The 18657-nt window shown below is 37.0% G+C and overlaps 2 protein-coding genes across 2 annotated transcripts; one reads left to right on the top strand and one right to left on the bottom strand.

Annotated features, from left to right (window-relative positions):
• Positions 1-3432: 3432 nt before the first annotated feature.
• Positions 3433-5581, top strand: LOC18027450 (pentatricopeptide repeat-containing protein At2g28050). The gene has a single exon (XM_006409754.2). It carries the CDS (start codon positions 3504-3506, stop codon positions 4890-4892), a length of 1389 nt encoding a protein of 462 aa, XP_006409817.1. The 5' UTR covers positions 3433-3503; the 3' UTR covers positions 4893-5581.
• Positions 5582-5701: 120 nt separating this feature from the next.
• On the bottom strand, positions 5702-8634 carry LOC18027449 (ruBisCO large subunit-binding protein subunit alpha, chloroplastic). The gene is given in 9 exon segments (XM_006409753.2): positions 5702-6115; positions 6117-6140; positions 6218-6669; positions 6758-7064; positions 7147-7292; positions 7381-7588; positions 7678-7799; positions 7902-8082; positions 8475-8634. Coding segments are annotated over 9 exon segments (1758 nt in total). The 5' UTR covers positions 8529-8634; the 3' UTR covers positions 5702-5851.
• Between the last annotated feature and the right edge of the window lie 10023 nt (positions 8635-18657).

The following is an 18657-nucleotide window of genomic DNA, read 5'->3' as shown; positions in this document are numbered from 1 at the left end:
TGTTTGATGAAATGCTTGAATGAGCTAACTTAAGGGTTTATGCCTTTTTCATCATGGGAATGATTGTTAAATGCATGAATGACATATTATAACTCTTTCTTAATGCTCATTGATTCATATTTCACAAATGATGATTTGGTTTGAAAATGGATTAGTGTAGAGGTTAATGCCTTCATGAGAGGATTAATCTAGATTAGAGTTCTAAGTTAATTGGAATTTGAGATCATGTGATGCTTGCTTTATCTTTCTGTATAAGATTCAGTCTTTCTTAGCTCTTAATTGATGCACAAAGAGGCTGTCTGGTCATTTTAGACTTGGAACCTTATGCTTGTTGATTACTTATTCATCTAATGGGAATTAGTCTTGATTTGGTAATTAACAAAGGGATTTTTGTCATGAGAATGAATTTATCTGATTTGGAAGTCTAGACTAAAGAATTGCAAGTGTTGCATTGTTTGCTTAGCATCATGAATTCACATTTAAGCACCCTGATCAATGATCACATCTAGAGGTTTAGCTTATATCTTTATTTGAATTTGAGTCTTTGTTTGCTTATCCTCCTAGGTTGTTCTTAATTACTGCTTGTTCTTACTTGTTTAATTATATGCTTTTAGATAATCTTGGTTACCAAGTCATCTTCTTATTAGACTTGGATTAAGATAGTTCCATATAGTCTTAGTGCCTAGATAATCTCCATTTGGATTGACCCTCAAGTGCTACAACACAAGAGGTTAATTGACTTAGTAGGCTAAAAAATCCTAATATCAATGTTCTATAGGGATTGCTTGTTTTTCTCAACCATATTCTAGATCTCATATCTTCTAAGTCGAACCTAATGCATGAGGTTAGTGTCATGAACTAATCTCTGAACCTAGGATTGATCAGAGCCACGAGAGTAATAAATCAGATTGCTGGAAATAGCATTGGAAGAACATAGTATATGTAGGAGACGAAGGGTACCTATAGAGAAGATGTGAGCAAAAACGAATTCCATTATTAATGGATGATCTTACTCGCGGAAAGAGATGAAAGCTACTTGTCGAGTTTAAGTGATTAGTTGGTTAAGATGACGAGAGTTGGTTAGCCATATAAGTGCATATTCTAGTTCCTTGCAGATCTTAGAAATAGATTAAGATATTCTACCTGAGACTAGTCGGAAGAAACTTAGATATCGATTAGGATAAAAAAGGGAAGTCTGCGTCGCCCCCTATGAGTTTAAAACCCTAGTTTGAATCGAGCATCCCGTAGATTGTCCTTAGCAACTAAACCTTATTTCATTTTTAGTCTTAGTCGAATTAGTTTAGCATTACGTCTAGTTTTATTTTGTCTTTTCTTTTCTCGTAAAAACCAAACCCCCCCCCCCCCCTTGAGTTTATTATTTCGCTTACTTCTCCCATTTTGAAGTTTCTGCAGATTAGACATCCTTCCTGTGGATCAACATCCGAAGTACAATACCGTACGACTGTGCACTTGCAGTATTCTAGGGTTTTATAAATTTAATACTTATTTGGGACCCGCTAACCCTAACCTTCATCAAAGTTTTGTGTAATTAATTTTGTGAAAGTTGCGTTTATAGCATATTTGTAGTATTTTTTTTTTTGGTTTTCTTGTTCTCAAATATATGTTAGTTATTGTTGTTTTATGTTTTTAGCCTTGACACTGGAGATAATTTTGTAACAAACATTACAGGCTAATGGTGTGAAAATTGACCATGTCCCTTGAGCATTCTGTTTTTGGTACCAGACATATATTGCTCTCATTTAACTTAGGATCAAAAATCCCTGAAGCAAAGAACTCTTGAACCATCTTGATTACATGAGATCTGATGGTCGACCAATATTTTTGGTAAAATAGAGTTGTCATACCATCAGAACCCGGAGCTTTCCCCGGATGAATTGAGAATAAAGCCTTTTTATTATCTCAAGAGGGGTGAATTCTTTACACAATCTCTCATTCATCTCAGGGGAGATGCAATTTGGCAGGTTATTGAGAGAGACTTCAGTATATGAAGTCGTCGATGATTGAAACATATTGCAGAAGTAGTCTATTGCAATATCTTTAACTTTTTGCTCATTCTGTGTCCAAATCCTCAAGAGTCATTAAGTCCAATGATGTGATTTCTTGCTCTTCTTTGTTTAGTAGAGGTGTGATAGAATTTTGTATTCATATCTCCATCTTTGTACTAGAGGTTTCGGCTTGCCAAAACATCTCTTCTTCCTCATAAGTTTTAATGAGATTTTTTGGATTAATGAGACCTCCTCCGTAGATAAACTCTCGTCAGGCTGACCTTTATCCAGATAGATTGAAGATCTTATAGATTTTTGAGGAGTTTTGTTCGTCTTCTCTACACCATCTAGATATAGAGGACTGGCAATTACTTATGCGTTCATGGAGAGACATATTTTGTTCCTCATCATTTGACAGCCAACCCTCTCGGATAATATCTTCAAAATCTGGTTTAGAGATCCATTGTTTGTCAAAGCGAAAATTCTTTTTTTATTTTGTTTTTACTTGAGAAATGTATGTGAGGACCGGACAGTGGTCTGACCCCATGAATTTCAGGTATTCGATAGAAGAGTACGAGAATAAATTGAACCAATCCTCATTGCCCATTGCTCGATCTAGTCGGCAACGGATAAGATGTTTTTTCGGGTGTCCCACCCATGACAAACAATTTCCCGAGAAAGGGAGATCGATCATACCACAGTTCTGTTGCATGAGACGAAATTAAGAAAAAAGTTTTCACTACGGATAGGATCTATTTTTCATGGTTTCCATTAATTTCGTTAAAGTCGCCAATCATAATCCACGCATCAAAGCGAGAAATGCTAATACGAGTTAAGCATTCCCATACTAAGTTTCTGTGATTAACGACAAGGTCACCATAAACAAAAGAAAGAGAAATTGTACTGATCATAGCTGATACATCGATGACTATAATTGAAAAAAAAAGAACTTGAACATTAAACTCAGATAATGCAAACAAAGCAAGGCCGCCACTACTGCCGATAGGGTAACTGTAAAAAGAAAATCATAACCAAGAAGATACCGAAAGTCTTGAAGGAAGGCTCGTTCATTCTTGGTCTCCATAAGAAACATAATACCTGGAAAAAACATTTGACGGATTTCTCGCAGGTGGCAAATTGCCAAGTAACTACCTGCTCCTGCAATTGCCAAGTTCATGACCATTACTGTGGCATTGGTCACAACCAGTTTGCCGATGTAAGTGTGTCTTTGTGCCCACGAGTATCACTTTGTTCAAAACAATCTGCGCAAGAGGAGGAAGAAAATATGAAAACTTTAGAATCATCAAAAATCAACAGAGAACAAACCAACACTATTAACGTAGACTAAAATCTAAACACAAATGAGATAAAAACAGCCATTCTCTTCCATTCAAAAAAAAACAGTCATTCTCTTAAGCAGATTAACGGAGTGGAGAGGCAAAGAGAGAGGGGAAGAGATTTTAAAGCCGACGCGACGATTCGAAGACAGTGAAGAAGATGACTCTGCAAAGCTTCCTCAAAACCCTAAAGACAGCCAAACGAACATACCCATTTTCAATCTACAAGCTCCTAATCGATTCTTCCTCCATAAACCAAGCTCTCGATTCACCGAAACAGCCACTCTCCGATCTCAATCTCTCCACCCTCCGCCGCATATTATCCGATCCCGACGTCAAATCCTGGAAATGCGTCTCCCTCTTCCGTTTCGTCCTCGAAAACCCTTCTCTTTTCTCTTTCAAGCCCGATCTCCAAACCCACTTATCTCTCACTCTCCGCGTCTTGTCGGAGAGGAAGTTCTCAGATGCGCAGAAGCTGCTGAAAAAACCCGAGATTCTCAGGTACCCTTTTCGCGATATCGCCTCTAGTGTCGTTGATGAATGTGTGTTCGAGACGAAAGTCGTTGCGAGGTTGTTTAATTCGATGATCATGGTTTATTCAGACAAAGAGAGATTCGATGAAGTTGTCGAGGTTTTTGAGTTTATGAAGAACAATGAGGTTAAGATTGATGAAAAGGCTTTAACTTTGCATCTCCTAAACCTCAAGAAACGTGATCAGATGGAGTTAGCTAGCGATTTCTTTACTCTAATGGTTGATTCGGGGTTAGATGTTGTGTCTGTGTACTCTTTAACGGTCGTTGTTACGGCTCTGTGTTGCAATGGAGAGATCAAGAGAGCAAGAAAGATGGTGGAGGAGACAAAGATTAAGCCTAATATCGTTACGTTTAAGCCGATGATTGATTGTTGTGTCAAGAGATGGGATTTCGAAGAGCTGGATTTGGTTCTTGAGTTAATGGAGAAGGAAAAAGTGACGCTTGATCTCGATACTTACAAGATCTTGATCGATGGTTTCACTAGTTACGGCAAGATTGATGATGCAGAGAGGTTGGTTTCGACTATGCACGATAAGAAGCTTAGAGTGGAGACTTATGTGTATAATCTGATCATGAACGGGTACTCTCGATTGGGACAAGTGGAGAAAGCATTTGAGCTACACGGTAAAATGAGTTCTCGAGGTGTTACTCCGAACAGGGATACGTATTGCGCGTTGATGAGTGGTCTCTGCAAAGCAGGGAAAGTGTGTGAAGCGATGAGATTGTTGGACGAGTTGCGAGTGAATGAGTTTGAGATTGCTGAAGCAATGTATATTACGTTGACTGAAGAGTGCTACAGAGCAGGAATGATAAGTGAAGCTTTAAAAGTGGTGGCTGAGATGATTAGGGAAGGATTCATTCCTGATGGTGCAGTATTAGAAAGATTAGCTGATGCATTGTTTGAAGTAAACCGAGCAGTGGCAGAAATGATGGTTACGTTCGTGGTTAAGAGCGGAATCAAACCAAAATCTTGTTCTGATTTGGTCAGAAATGAAGATGTGGTTCCTAAAGACTGAGATGACATGGTGATGTGCACAAAGTTAGTTCTATGCATTTGAAAGATGCAAATGTATTATATGCCATATTGCCATCTTGAGAAGGTTACTGGTCTGGGATATGGAGGAAACATGAAAAATAGCAGTGCGTATGGATAATTTGAGATGAGGAGAAGTGAGTCTACTTATATATGTTGTCCTAAGAAGATTGCGTATAGAGTGTATTAGAGTTGGAATAGGAAGTAGAGGATGATTTCGTGGCGTCAAACAAAAACAATGCGGAGAAGGAACGATGAGGAAGAATGGAAGATGAATGTGAGTTTTGATAAGATCCATGTTGCTAACGTCTTTTCGTGATAACCGAAGTACCAAGGAACTTAGATTGTGCCAAGAATGTTTTTATAAGGTGTGCACATCAGTTATGCCCTTCAAGGATTATAGCAACACTTTAGTGTCATACGATCCAATAAGTTTGCGAGAAAACTGATAGTAAATCAGAAAGTTTTTGGTTCCTCTTTGATGGCCAGAAAGGAAGGTTACAATGTGTAAAGGCTATCGATGAGGAACATGCAGAACAGCTCTTTTTCCAATTTATGATTATAGCTATGTCGATTTACGCTACATACCAACTGTTATATTTTAGAAATGTTGCACCTATTTGTATGTTTTGATGACCCAAACTTGGCTTTTGGAAAAAATATGGCTCTGGTCAAACGTTTCTTAGTGTTAAGTGTTGAGTAATGTGTAATCAGAGATGGATGCACTTCTCTAGTTGCTCTCTTTTCACACACTTGAATTCAAAAACAAGTCTTATTTTGCAATTTCTCATCTAAAAACAATCAGAACGATCCTTGATCAAAAAGATAATTATTTATTGTTACCGTTAAAACAAAACTACTCATTTCCCCATAGAAAAAAACATTGCAGATAAATGGGGACAAGAAATACAAGCCATATGACATAAAAATGTGTAAACATCATTACACCATGAGACCCTGAGGAGGAGCAGCAGCAGGAGCCTTTGGTTTCGGTTTGTCAACAACAATGGCCTGAGTGGTCAAGACCATTCCTGCGACCGAAGCAGCGTTCTGAAGCGCACATCTCGTCACTTTAGCTGGATCAATCACTCCAGCTTCCAACAGATTCTCGTATGTGTCAGTCATTGCATTGTAACCAAGCTCCCACTCGCTGTACATAATCTTCTCAACAACAACTTCTCCTTCGATTCCTGCGTTCTGGGCTATAAAGTGCAGCTGGTGCAACCAATGCCTGTATTCAAAACATAAACTTTCATAAGTATATAGACACAATCAATCATTTCTAGCCTCTAAAGATTGTAATCTTACCTTCTGTACTATATCAGCTCCCAAACGTTCATCAGCATCCTCAAACTTCTCCTTAATAGCAGGAATAACAGTGGAGAGATGCACCAAAGTAGCACCACCACCTGGAACTATTCCTTCTTCGATAGCAGCGAAAGTCGCGTTCTTTGCATCCTCTATACGAAGCTTACGGTCCTCAAGCTCAGTCTCAGTTGCTGCTCCGACTTTGATGACTGCAACACCTCCAGAGAGTTTAGCGATTCTCTCAGCGAGCTTCTCTGAATCGTACACAGAATCTGTCTCGAAAAGCTCCTTCTTCAGCTGTGAAATACGAGCTTGTAACTCGTCCTTGGAAGCTGCGTCTGCGATAAGTGTAGTCGAATCTTTGCTGATTGTGACTTTTCGTGCAATACCTAGTTGCTCTATGGTTGTGTTCTCGACCAGCAAACCCATGTCAAGGGCTTGGTACTCAGCTCCTGAAGAACAAAACAACATACAAAAGAATAGAAAGTTGAGAACACATCAGAGAGAACACAGAAGATAACAAAACCCAAGCAAATATACCTGTCAAGATTGCGATATCCTGAAGCATAGCCTTTCTTCTTTCTCCGAATCCTGGAGCTTTAACGGCGACTACATTGAGGACACCACGGAGTTTGTTCACAACAAGGGTTGCTAAGGCCTCACCGGTAACATCCTCTGCAATAATCAGCAATGGTGCTCGAAGCTGAGTGGTCTTCTCCAAAATTGGGATGATGTCTTTAATTGCAGTGATCTTCTGATCAGTAATCAACACACGCGCATTCTCAAACTCAACTAGTAGTTTCTCAGGGTTTGTAACAAACTGAGGCGAGATGTAACCTCTATCAATCTGTAATTCAATGTAAAGAAATTAAGTTAGTATCTGTAAATCAAATTAGAGTTGGAGTGTTAATAAAGACAAAAACTCATACCTCCATTCCTTCTTCAACTTCGACGGTAGTCTCAAACGAGGATGAAGATTCAATGGACAAAACACCATCAGGTCCAACTTTGTCAATGGCATCAGCAATCATTGTTCCCACAAGTTCATCATTTCCAGCAGAGATTGTAGCCACGGCTGAATATATTAAGCAACGATTTGTTTAGTAGCTAGCAATCAACATTGCATCACAGGAAGGTCACTGAAGAAAGAAAAACACTAGTACCTTTGATGTCATTACGACCTTTGACAGGTCTAGCTTTCTTCTCAAGCTCTTCGATCAAACCCTGAACAGTCTTATCGATACCCCTCTTGAGTGAAACGGGATTCGCACCAGAAGTGACACTCAATAATCCATGTTTGATAATCTCCCGAGCAAGGATAGACGCAGTGGTTGTCCCATCACCAGCAGAGTCATTAGTCTTACTTGCAACCTTCAACAACAACAACAAATGAACCAAATCAATCAGACAATCACCAGTAACAGAAATAACAACGAAAGCTAAAGCTCTCACACACTAACCTCACGGATAAGCGCTGCACCAGCATTCTCCATAGCATCAGGTAGCTCAATAGCCCTAGCAATGGTGACTCCATCATTCACCACTTTAGGACTTCCGAATTCATCCAGCACAACATTCCTCCCTTAAGAATATTAAACGAGAAACACCAAGATAAGACAAAAGAAAGACAAATTTGAACAAAACACATTGAGATAATGAAGATGTGAAGAGCTACTAATAATACCTCTAGGGCCAAGAGTGAGACCAACAGCATCAGCAAGCTTGTCGATACCAGCTTGAAGAGCAGCTCTTGAGCTCTGGTCGAAAGCGATTTCTTTAACATTTGCTCTAACAGTGAAACGTCTGTTTGCTTTCCTGTAGCTTACTCTTTGACCCTTCTGCTGATTTCCACCACTCAGCTTTCCCTGCACCCACAAGATAAGATCAAACCAGATTCACTTAATATTAATCTCCATCGAATTCTCGAATTTCCCCCAGAGAAAGTAACCCTTTTCACCAAACACAGAAACCACTAAAGCAAAAAACAAGCTGAATTGAGAAAGGAACCATCAAAGCATACAAAGAAGCTGAACTGAGAAAGTAACCATTTTTTCACCAACCCAGAAACCACTAAAGCATAACAACAAGCTGAATTGAGAAAGTAACCATTTTTCACCAAACCCAGAAACCACTAAACCTTAAGCCAAATTTGAGAGAGATACACAGTTGAAATAGAATGAAGTAAATGACGAATCCAAAGGAGAGTATGAAAGAAAGTAATGGAGGAAATGGCTAAATAACAGGCAAAGCACTTCACCTGTCGTGAAGAGCAGAGTACGGAGGCTGAAGATAGAGCGTTTGCAGACGCCATTTTTTTCCACAGACGGGAGCAAACGAGAACGTTCTGGGTTTGTGGATAAGGAAATGGGTTTGTTTTCACTCTAAACGAAAGTGAGGGAGAGGGGGGTTAGGGTTTAGATAAAATGGAGTAGCTGAGAAAGGATCCAGAAGATTCTTTGCATTTCGTAAAGATGAGCCGTTGATTCGGAAAAAGGCTTCAACTACTTCGTTTTTTTTCTTCAAAGGCCTGTTTGTTTCACTGTTTATGGCCCAAAACGCAAGAAACTAGAGAATATTGTATGTGTATTGCCTTTACAATCAACGGTTAAAAGAAGAAATATGACCTTTGTCTTTATAACGTTTTCTTTGTCTTCGGCCCCTACTGGTAAAAACTTTGATTGTAGCCACATTGTAAGGTATGGCTACAGGCTTAAAATTTGACTGTTGTTAGTTGTTACTTTGGTAGTCTATCTATCTCGTTTGATAGCTATCTATCATTTATTGATTTAGTAATATCTTCTAGTATATGTTGGTGCATATCGATAAGGTTATTAAAATTGATTTGATTTTTTATGCCATCATAGTGAATTATCTTTTCATCACTTGCTCAAAAATAATTATAAAGTGAAGCGTGTTAGAACTAAAACAATTTACAGATGTTTGATATATCAAAAAATGATTTCCGATATTGTATGAGTGAGGATAGAATACAAGAAAAAATCATATGGTAATTACAAGTCTTTAAAACTAACATTATTCATAATATTTATAAAGCGTCTATGTAACAACTATCGAGAACTTTGATATAGAAAAATAAAATTATAAGTGGGATATAATTTAACTGAAATGCCACATACAAAAATAAAATTTTAAGTAGAATATATATTTAAATCAAGTGTAGAAGCACATGATATAGATTTATATCTGAGAAATTTAGAGATCGGAATAAAACAATGCAAGTTGAAATTTTGATTTGGTCCAAGTCTAGTATGTCTTTGCAATTGTATATCTATCCGACTATAAAAAAAAGTATCCATGCATGATGCCAAAATTCTTCTAAAACGCTTTTTCAATGTTTTCTAAACGTTTTCCTATAATTTATTATTTTATTTTTTTTGGTAAGATGTTAAGAGTTTTCCTATAATTTTCACCTGAAAATTGCACTATTTTAAGAATTTAAAACAGTCCTGAGAGATAGAGAAACCTTGAATTTTTTGAAATACATGCATTATCACTTTTCGTGAAGAGGAGAGTACGGAGGCTGAAGAGAGAGAGCGTTTCACTGTTTATGGCCCAAAACGCAAAAACAGTCCTTAGAAACTAGAAATTGGTATAACATCCTTGTTGTCAATTTGTCAATCTTTTTCTTTCACCTGAAAATTGCAAAATTTCAAGAGTTCAAAACAGTCCTAATAAATAGAAAAGCATTGAATTCTTGAAATATTAGCATTATTATCACCTCACAAAGAGGAAAGCGAGCATCAGGGTTCAGGGATCGAAATGGCACAAAAAAAGTTTAATGCATGCAAATAGGCTTTAAATGATAAGATTAAACTCTGAAAGTTGTATGGAGGACGAATACCAGAAAAGGGGATCGTCTTCTTCTTATAGCCAGAAAAACATAACAAATACTACCCTTTTATAATCCAAACATTTTATTTTGTTATATTCCTTTATATATCAATTAATAAAGGATACATTTCTATTATTGTTCTGCATTCTATTTAGTACATCATTCTATTTTTCTTGAAACAAAAAAAAAAACTTAGTCCCACTCTTATTAATTACTTTACACAGTCTCCATTCGGAACCACAACTTGCATCAATAAAAGTATAAACTAACATAGATGATTCTGGACTATGCACTAAAGGTTTGAATAAATGTGAGGCGAGTAGGCGACATGACTTAGACTCGATTGAAGAAGCCAAACTACTGCAATAACTGCCGCAAATGACTACTAACTACCATCTTTAATTTTATTGAGTGAGACAATGAATAATCAAAACGTTGAATTGAGATAAATGCTCATCCAATTTGTATGATAAATTTGTAGATTGGTTTTTTATTTGTTTATAATACTATGTATTATGCTAGTTTAAACCTTGTCGGAAACATAACGGCGGGATTATATATATCAAAAGCACTAATTTGTACTACTTAATTCCGTTACAAAATAATCAATTTTAAAGTTCAAACACACCTATTGATAAAACATAGTTTTTTCTAAATAAAAATATCATTTATTAGTTTCTTTGTATTATTTATTAGTTGTCTAAACACAATTCAACCAATACAAAAACAAACAATATAATATAAGTGATCATAAACCCAAAAAAGTAGATTCCAGTGAAAGTTGAAAACATCATACAATTTGAAACAATATTTTTTTTTTCGAAACACTCAACTTCTTTCAAAAACTGATGGAAAAAAATTGATACAAATTAACTTTCGGATTAATTTAATATTTATATCAGTAAAAATATTTGATAATATCCTTGAAAGTATCTTGAACATATAGTGTTACAAAACACAAAGTCTCCTGTAAATTTACTTTGATATATCATAGAATTTGAAATCCACTTACAAAATAGATGCGAACGAATCCCTAGAAACGTATGACATGCTTATTGGAAGCAACATATGTTATAGTAAAAAAAAAAAAAACAACATATGTTATGTACAGTATTTTCTTATACTCCGTATAACTTTCTGTATCTTTTTTATTTACAGTTTAGATGATGAAAATGGGACTTTGTTATAAATGCACTCCTTTTCGCTCGCATGTGATCACACTCTCATCATTAGCTCCACTTCCAACAACCCCTTAAAACACCCCTCCAGGCGCCACCAAACCACACACATATATATATATATGTTTCATACGTAACAAGTATATGGCATAGACCAATACTGTTACGTACTAAATTCACAGTTCATAATTTTTCACAAACAAAAGATTACTCCACATTTACTATTCTACGTCGAAGTTCGAACCACATTTATCATGTACTAAAAAGCATGTACGGTTGACCATTAAGCCAATCATTTCAAGCCACCATACTATTAGGCATTTGCAAGATATTTAGAGAGTACGGTTGACCATCAAGCCAATTGATACACCATTGACAATATAATAACTTATTTTTCACAGATTATAAAAACAAAATAGATAACGACAAAAAAAAAAGATAAATAGTTATATAGGAGTATTTATTTGGCTCAACAAGTTAGTTTTTTTTAATCTAAATTAAGAAGTCATTTTGGTATCTATTTCGAGGATAAGAGTTTACAAAAGAACCAACATACGACATTCTTAGTTTATAATTGTGAATGATAACTTTACCAAAAAAAAAACTTTTGCGAATGATAAATCAGTGTTTTGATAAAATACAATAAAACCTCTATATGTCAGGATTTTTAAAACTTATTAAATTATAAAGATATTATTTACTTCGTGTAGAAAAAAATATTTTTTATCCATAATCTTCTATAATTTTCTTTTAACTAATGTTATATTTAAGAATCTCAACGAATATGGAGTATTTGTTAAAATGATACACACAAACTTAAAACTATAATTAATAATCTTAATAATTACAATAGAATAGCTGTTAAATTTATTATCCATGTAATAATATAGTGAGATATCTTCTGAAATCCCATCGGAGATGTTCTAAGAATACCATTAGATATTAGTAAGAGTTTCTCAATTATTTTTTTATATTAAAATAATAAAAAATAATAAGAAGTGAAGAGAAAAAATGAGAAAAATCTCTCAAAGAAACTCATGAGAAACTTCTAAGACATTTATATTTTTTTTTATGGTGAGTCTAGTTAACACATCATATACTTAAATATTTAATACTTATGTTCACATTTAATATTATGTTCACACTTGAATTAAAAATTTGAGAGACTATTAATGATGTTCTAATAATTTTAAAGCATGATACTAGTTTGACTTGAAAAATAGGATTATTAGTTAAATAATTTAACGTTTAAGAAGAATCGATTATTGACATAAGCCAACTGAAGAATTTCTTAGCAAGTAGAAATCACTAGCCAAGAGTTAAGTTTTCTGAGGAATCATTGTTTTTTTCAAAACAATGAGGTATCATTTGATTTATTTTTTAAAGTACATGATTTTCTTAGGTTATTTTCTCAATACAAAGTACAAATTCTTTTAGAGACATTAACTATCCTTATTAGAAGAGTGGACACCCAATTTTTTCATTTTTTTAAGAAGGGGCTTTCTTCCTTTTCATCTTTTAGTTTTATACCTCGCTGATTAACGTACGTCCATGACAATCTCTCGCCAAATCAGTGGAGAAATGAAAAAAAATTAGATGAACTATCACAAAACACTTCATATTTTTTTTTCTTACAATTAAATATGGGAAAATATATTAATTTAAAATGGGATAAAGAAATCAAATACCCCAAGATATCCGGAGATTTCATATATTTATTTAATCGGAAATGAAGTCATCTGTGTATTGTAATATCAGATCGGCTCCTTATCTTCTCTTTTTTGCGTGGTCGTATCAAATTTGTGTATACTATAAAGATGATTAATATAGTGGATGATGTATGATAGTGATGTTAAAATAGGTAAAACATGACACATATGCAAACCCACTCACATTGTCTTATTTCCCACAGTCGATGGGTTGGTGTTTGAGGTGGGTTTTGATTTCTGAAAGTTAATTATGATACTTACTCTTTCTATTAGTAATTCTTTGATACATAATCAAAAAATTTATTTTCATTTTGTCTACCTGAAAGTCACTAAATATAAATACTGTATACAATAACTTATAAAAGCAGGTATAGTCATAGCCTCATAGGTGAATCATTCTTTCATATAAATTGGACTAGTCTATTTTAGTATTCCCCTTTGTTGAGGACTAATGTCGATGATATATCCAATTCTTGGATTTCATGTTTTAGTTCACGTTCCTACCTACAATCAAATAAATTATACTCGGACTGACTTTTCAATTACCAAGAAATAAATTTCATCAAAATACACATTACCGCTTAACCAGACTGAATAAACCAGTTTAGCACTCTTAGAAAATGCTTGGCCAGAAAATGATAACAGTTAAGAGTTTTGTCAGAAAATATTTTTGAGTAACTTCCATTCTCGAACGAATACTCAAAATTTTAGAGATCTAAAAGCATCTCCAAGAGACATCTTATAACTTCAAATATAAGATTTTATGTGTAGATTATAGAGGAGAATGTGTTGTATTATTGTATAGAATATCGAGAGTTACATTGCTTATATACACAAATGTAGATAAGAAGAGATAAGAAGAGATCTAACTAGATCTAACTAAACTAACAATATACACAATATCTCAGGAGAGATACTTAAAACAATATACAGCTATACTTATCTCCTATACGCCCCCACAAGATGAGCAACCGGTAAAGAGCCCAATCTTGGTACTGAGATCTTCTAGTCGGAGGCGAGGCAACGGTTTAGTAAGAGCGTCAGCTAGTTGATCTTTGGATGAAACGTGTGCAAACCGAAGGAATCGAGATTGAACCAGCTGACGAACGAAGTGATAATCTAACGCCACATGCTTCATTCTAGAATGAAAAACAGGGTTGGCAGAGAGATACGTAGCACCAACATTATCACAGTAGATGACAGGCTGAGTAGAAGGAGCGATTCCAAGCTCACGCATTAAGTAAACAACCCAGCGAAGTTCAACCGCCGTGTCTGCAACTGAACGGTACTCAGCTTCCGTCGAGGACCGAGCCACTGTTTTATGCTTCTTTGAAGACCAGACAATGCGATGAGACCCAAGATAGACAATATACGCACCTGTCAAAGTATAATCATCGCGATTACCAGTCCAGTCAGTATCAGAGAAGGCATGGAGATTCAATTGTTGCTGCGAAGAAAAATTCCTCGATCACGAGTGCCAGAGAGGTATCTTAAAACCCGTTTTGCTGCTTACCAGTGCGTCTTGGTAGGAGAGTGCATAAAATGTGACAATTTGTTTACAGCAAATACAATATCTGGTCGTGTAAAATGCAGGTACTGCAAACTTCCTACAACTGTACGATACTCACTTCCATCAGCAAGAGGAGTGCCTGAGTGAAGCTGCAATACGCAATTTGAGGCCATAGGTGTTGACACAGGATTTGCCTCCAACATATTTGTGCGAGCCAACAGATCAGTGATGTATTTTTGTCAGGTTAAGAGAAGCCCTTCAGAACTCCGATGTGCTTCAATACCAAGGAAATAGCTGAGAGCTCCCATGTCCTTGAGAAAAAAACCGGTTACCGAATAGCTGAATAAAACGCTCAACAACAGACGAGTCATTGCCCGTGATGACAATATCATCAACGTACACGAGTACATAAACCAGGATGCCAGAACGATTCAAGATAAAACATGAAGCATCAGATTGAGAATTTTCAAAACCTGAGGAGAGGAGAAGTGTCCGCAGCTCCATATACCATGCCCTTGGTGCCTGCTTAAGGCCATACAAAGATTTCCTCAATTTACAGACATAATGTGGTCTGTATTTGTCGACGAACCCAGACGGTTGTGCGAAGTAAACATCTTCCTCCATTTTACCCTGAAAAAAGCATTGTTTATGTCTAGCTCTCGTAGATCCCAGCCGCGATCAACCGCCTGACCAAGAAAGAGACGCACAGTTGGTGATTTAATCACTGGACTAAAAGTCTCTTCATAATCAATGTCTGGGCGTTGATGAAATCCTTTAGCGACGAACCATGCTTTGAATTTGTCAATCTGACCATTCGGTAGACGTTTGATTCTGAACACCCATTTTGTTCCGACGAGATTATAAGAGGGGTCAGGAGGAACTATATCCCATGTGCGATGAATACTCTGAGCGTTGTATTCAGATCCCATAGATGCACGCCACCTTTCATATTTCAAAGCCTGTGTAACAGAGGTCGGCTCAGTTTCTCGAGTAATGGCGGTGAGCATCGCGAATTTGGGATTCGGCTTCACAATTTTGTTTTTAGCTCGCGTCGTCATCTGGTGTGTGTTTTTTGGAAGCGAAGAAGACGATGTATTGTTGTTTGGATTTAATGCCACGGGCTCAGATATTGTGGGCTGATTCGCAGGCCCAGATTCATTTGTGATAACTAGGCTTATTTCCTCAGGTGAGTCAGGCCCAATAGAAGTGTCTGGATCTTCCCTGTGAATAAAAGAAGACTCAACACCAGAATCTGTAACAGGTAGAGCTTCGCTAATAGCAGCAGGGACAAGCGACCGTGAAAGATCTGAGCCTGGGGGCGACTCTACTGCCCCCAACGGTGAAATTAAATGGCCAAGGACCTGCAACAACGATAGGGACCAGAAAGTGAAAGTAGGAGCGGAAGATTTTGGAGTGGGAGATGTAATTTTACTGTATGGAAAAGAAGTTTCATGAAACTGAACATGATGTGAGATAAAAATTCTTTTGGAGGAAGGGTCGAGACAGAGGTAGGCGCTTTGGGTTTGGGAGTAGCCAAGGAAAATGCAAGGAGTGGAACGTGGTTGGAGTTTATGTTTGGTGTATGGTCTTAGCCAAGGATAACAGAGACAACCGAATACACAGAGTTTTGTGTAATTTGGTGGAGAGCCATTGAGTTGTTCAAATGGCGAAGTGTTGGACAAAGTGGAGGTGGGAAGGCGATTAATTAAGTATGTCGCTGCAGTTAAAGCATAGCTCCAATAGATGATCGGAATTGAAGCATGAGATAGAAGAGCCAATCCCGTTTCAAAGAGATGGCAATGACGGCATTCAACAAATCCGTTATGCTTGGGTGTATGGGGAGAAGATGTGAGATGAGTGATACCATTTTCAGCCAAGAATTTGACCATGTCTATATACTCACCTCCATTGTCGGAATAAAGAGTGACAATGCGAGAGTTAAATTGTTTTCGACAAGGTTTTTGAAACGAGTAAAGATGGAGAGAGTATCAGATTTGTGACGAATCAGGTAAAGACATATATAATGGGTGAAGTGATCAATGAAGATTACATAGTATTTAAACCCGTCAATGGAATGGACTGGTGAGGTCCAAACATCAGAAAATAAAATTCAAGAGGTTTTGTCGAAGTGAGAGTTGATGTGGAGAATGGTAATTTATGACTTTTGGAAATTAAACAAGCATTGCATAAAAGGGATGAATCTTTATTGGAAACAGGAAGTGAATAAAGAGAAACAACTGATTTTAGAGTTGAGAGAGAGGGATGCCAAGTCTAGAGTGCCAAATGGGCATGGGACTTTTTATTGTTACAGGAAAAGCAAAAAAACGAGATTCATCAGAAGAAGCTGGCCATTCATATCCACCATTAGTCGTCTTTCCTGTGGTTAATTGCGCCCCCGAGCTGAGATCCTTCACCTGAAACCAATCGGGGAAGAATTCCACCGAAACAAGATTATCAGAACACATATGGCACAGCGAAATCCAATGTCTCGCAATGTCAGGTACACGTAAGACATTATTAAGTGATAAAGTGTGAGAGGAGTGTGGGAGCGAAAGAGAACCAGTGTGTGTGATTTGGAGGCCATCACCATTGCCTACCAAAACCTCCTCGGATCCCGTTTATGGTGAGTGGAGTGCAAGATTTGCAAGGTCAGAGGTGATATGGTGCGTTGCACCACTGTAAACTAACCAAGACGGAGGAGCAGGATTGGTGTCATTGATGCATTGTAGGCACTTGGGGACCAGTTGGTTGCACCTTAAGGGCGAAACGATGGTGTTGGTTGCAGCTGTGGAGATGATTGTGAGACAAGACGAAACATGGGACAGAATTTGGCACTGTGACCCTGTGTCCCACAGGCCTGACATTTGCCCAAATATGGTCGCCAATTCTGATTGCCTGAGGCACGGGAAGCATTATTCTGATGCTCCGGAGTGGTTGATGATCGCCAGTTGCGATTCTGGTTACGGTTCTGTGCAAAGTTTGCTGTTACAGAAAATGAAAAGGGCTGCGACGGAGCACTAGCGAGAGCAATCTCTCGGTTCAGAAGTTTCTCATATAGCTCAGCAAAGGAGATAGGAGTGTCGCGGCTGTGGATTGATTCGATGACGGACTTGTAATCGTCACCAAGTTCATCGAGAATGATGTTGGTGACATCCTCGTTGTCCATCGGGCTGCCAAGAAGGGTGAGAGCATCAGTTTTGGTCTTAATCAGCTGCATGTAGGCATCGATGTATTTGAAGCTTTTCACACACAGTTTCAGCTGTTGCTTGAGCTGTTTGATGTGGCCTCTCGTTGGTTTGCCGTACGTTGACGAGAGTGTGTTCCAAGCTTCGAGCGTGAATTTGGAGGTGGCAATCAACATTTGCAGAGAGGTTTCAATTGTGCCCATGATAACGCTGTAGAGGAGACTATCTTGTCTCTGCCACGTGGTAAATTTTGGGTTAGTGACGACAGCACATTAACGGTGATTGTTGGTGAAGGTATCGTGGTGGTGTTGTCAATGAATTTGACGAGATCATATCCGTTGAGCAAGGACTTGATCTGGACACTCCATGTGATGTAATTGGCGGAGGAAAGTTTGGTGATGTTGACCATGTTGATTGTAGAGATGGGGTGTTGTGAATCGGCTGAGATGTTTGAAGTGATGGTGGAGGAGGATTCCATCGTAAAATGCAGAGAAGAGATAAGTAAAAAAGAGAGAAGATCTGTTGATTTAATAAGATGACTCTGATACCATGTAGATTATAGAGGAGAATGTGTTGTATTATTATTTATTGTATAGAATGTCGAAAGTTACGTTGCTTATATACACAGATGTAGATAAGAGGAGATAAGAAGAGATCTAGCTAGATCTAACTAAACTAACAATATATACGATATCTTAGGAGAGATATTTAGAACAATATACAGCTATACTTATCTCCTATATTATGTACTCCAAAAAATACTTTAAAACCTCAAATTTTGAAGTGTTGAACAGTGATATCTTGTATTTGTGGTTTCACTGTTCAACACCTCAAATTTGAGGTGTCATTTTTTTTTGCATTTCAGTTCTTTAGGTTATATGTTTTAAAATTAATCATAATAAATTTTGTGTTTATCATTTCAACTCTTTTAATTTAATATTTTATCAATATTTCACATATATCATTATAAATAAATTATATATATATATATAGAAATTTTTTAAA

This window comes from Eutrema salsugineum, unplaced genomic scaffold, assembly GCF_000478725.1.
Source record: "Eutrema salsugineum unplaced genomic scaffold, Eutsalg1_0 scaffold_10, whole genome shotgun sequence".
NCBI classification, from domain to species: domain Eukaryota; kingdom Viridiplantae; phylum Streptophyta; class Magnoliopsida; order Brassicales; family Brassicaceae; genus Eutrema; species Eutrema salsugineum.
The sequence above is the reverse complement of the archived record's forward strand: the minus strand, read 5'-3'. Positions and strand labels throughout refer to the sequence as shown.

What these genes read in the sequence shown, in the direction of transcription:
- LOC18027450 (XM_006409754.2), top strand. Translation starts at nt 3,504, where the DNA reads ATGACTCTGCAAAGCTTCCTCAAAACCCTAAAGACAGCCAAACGAACA.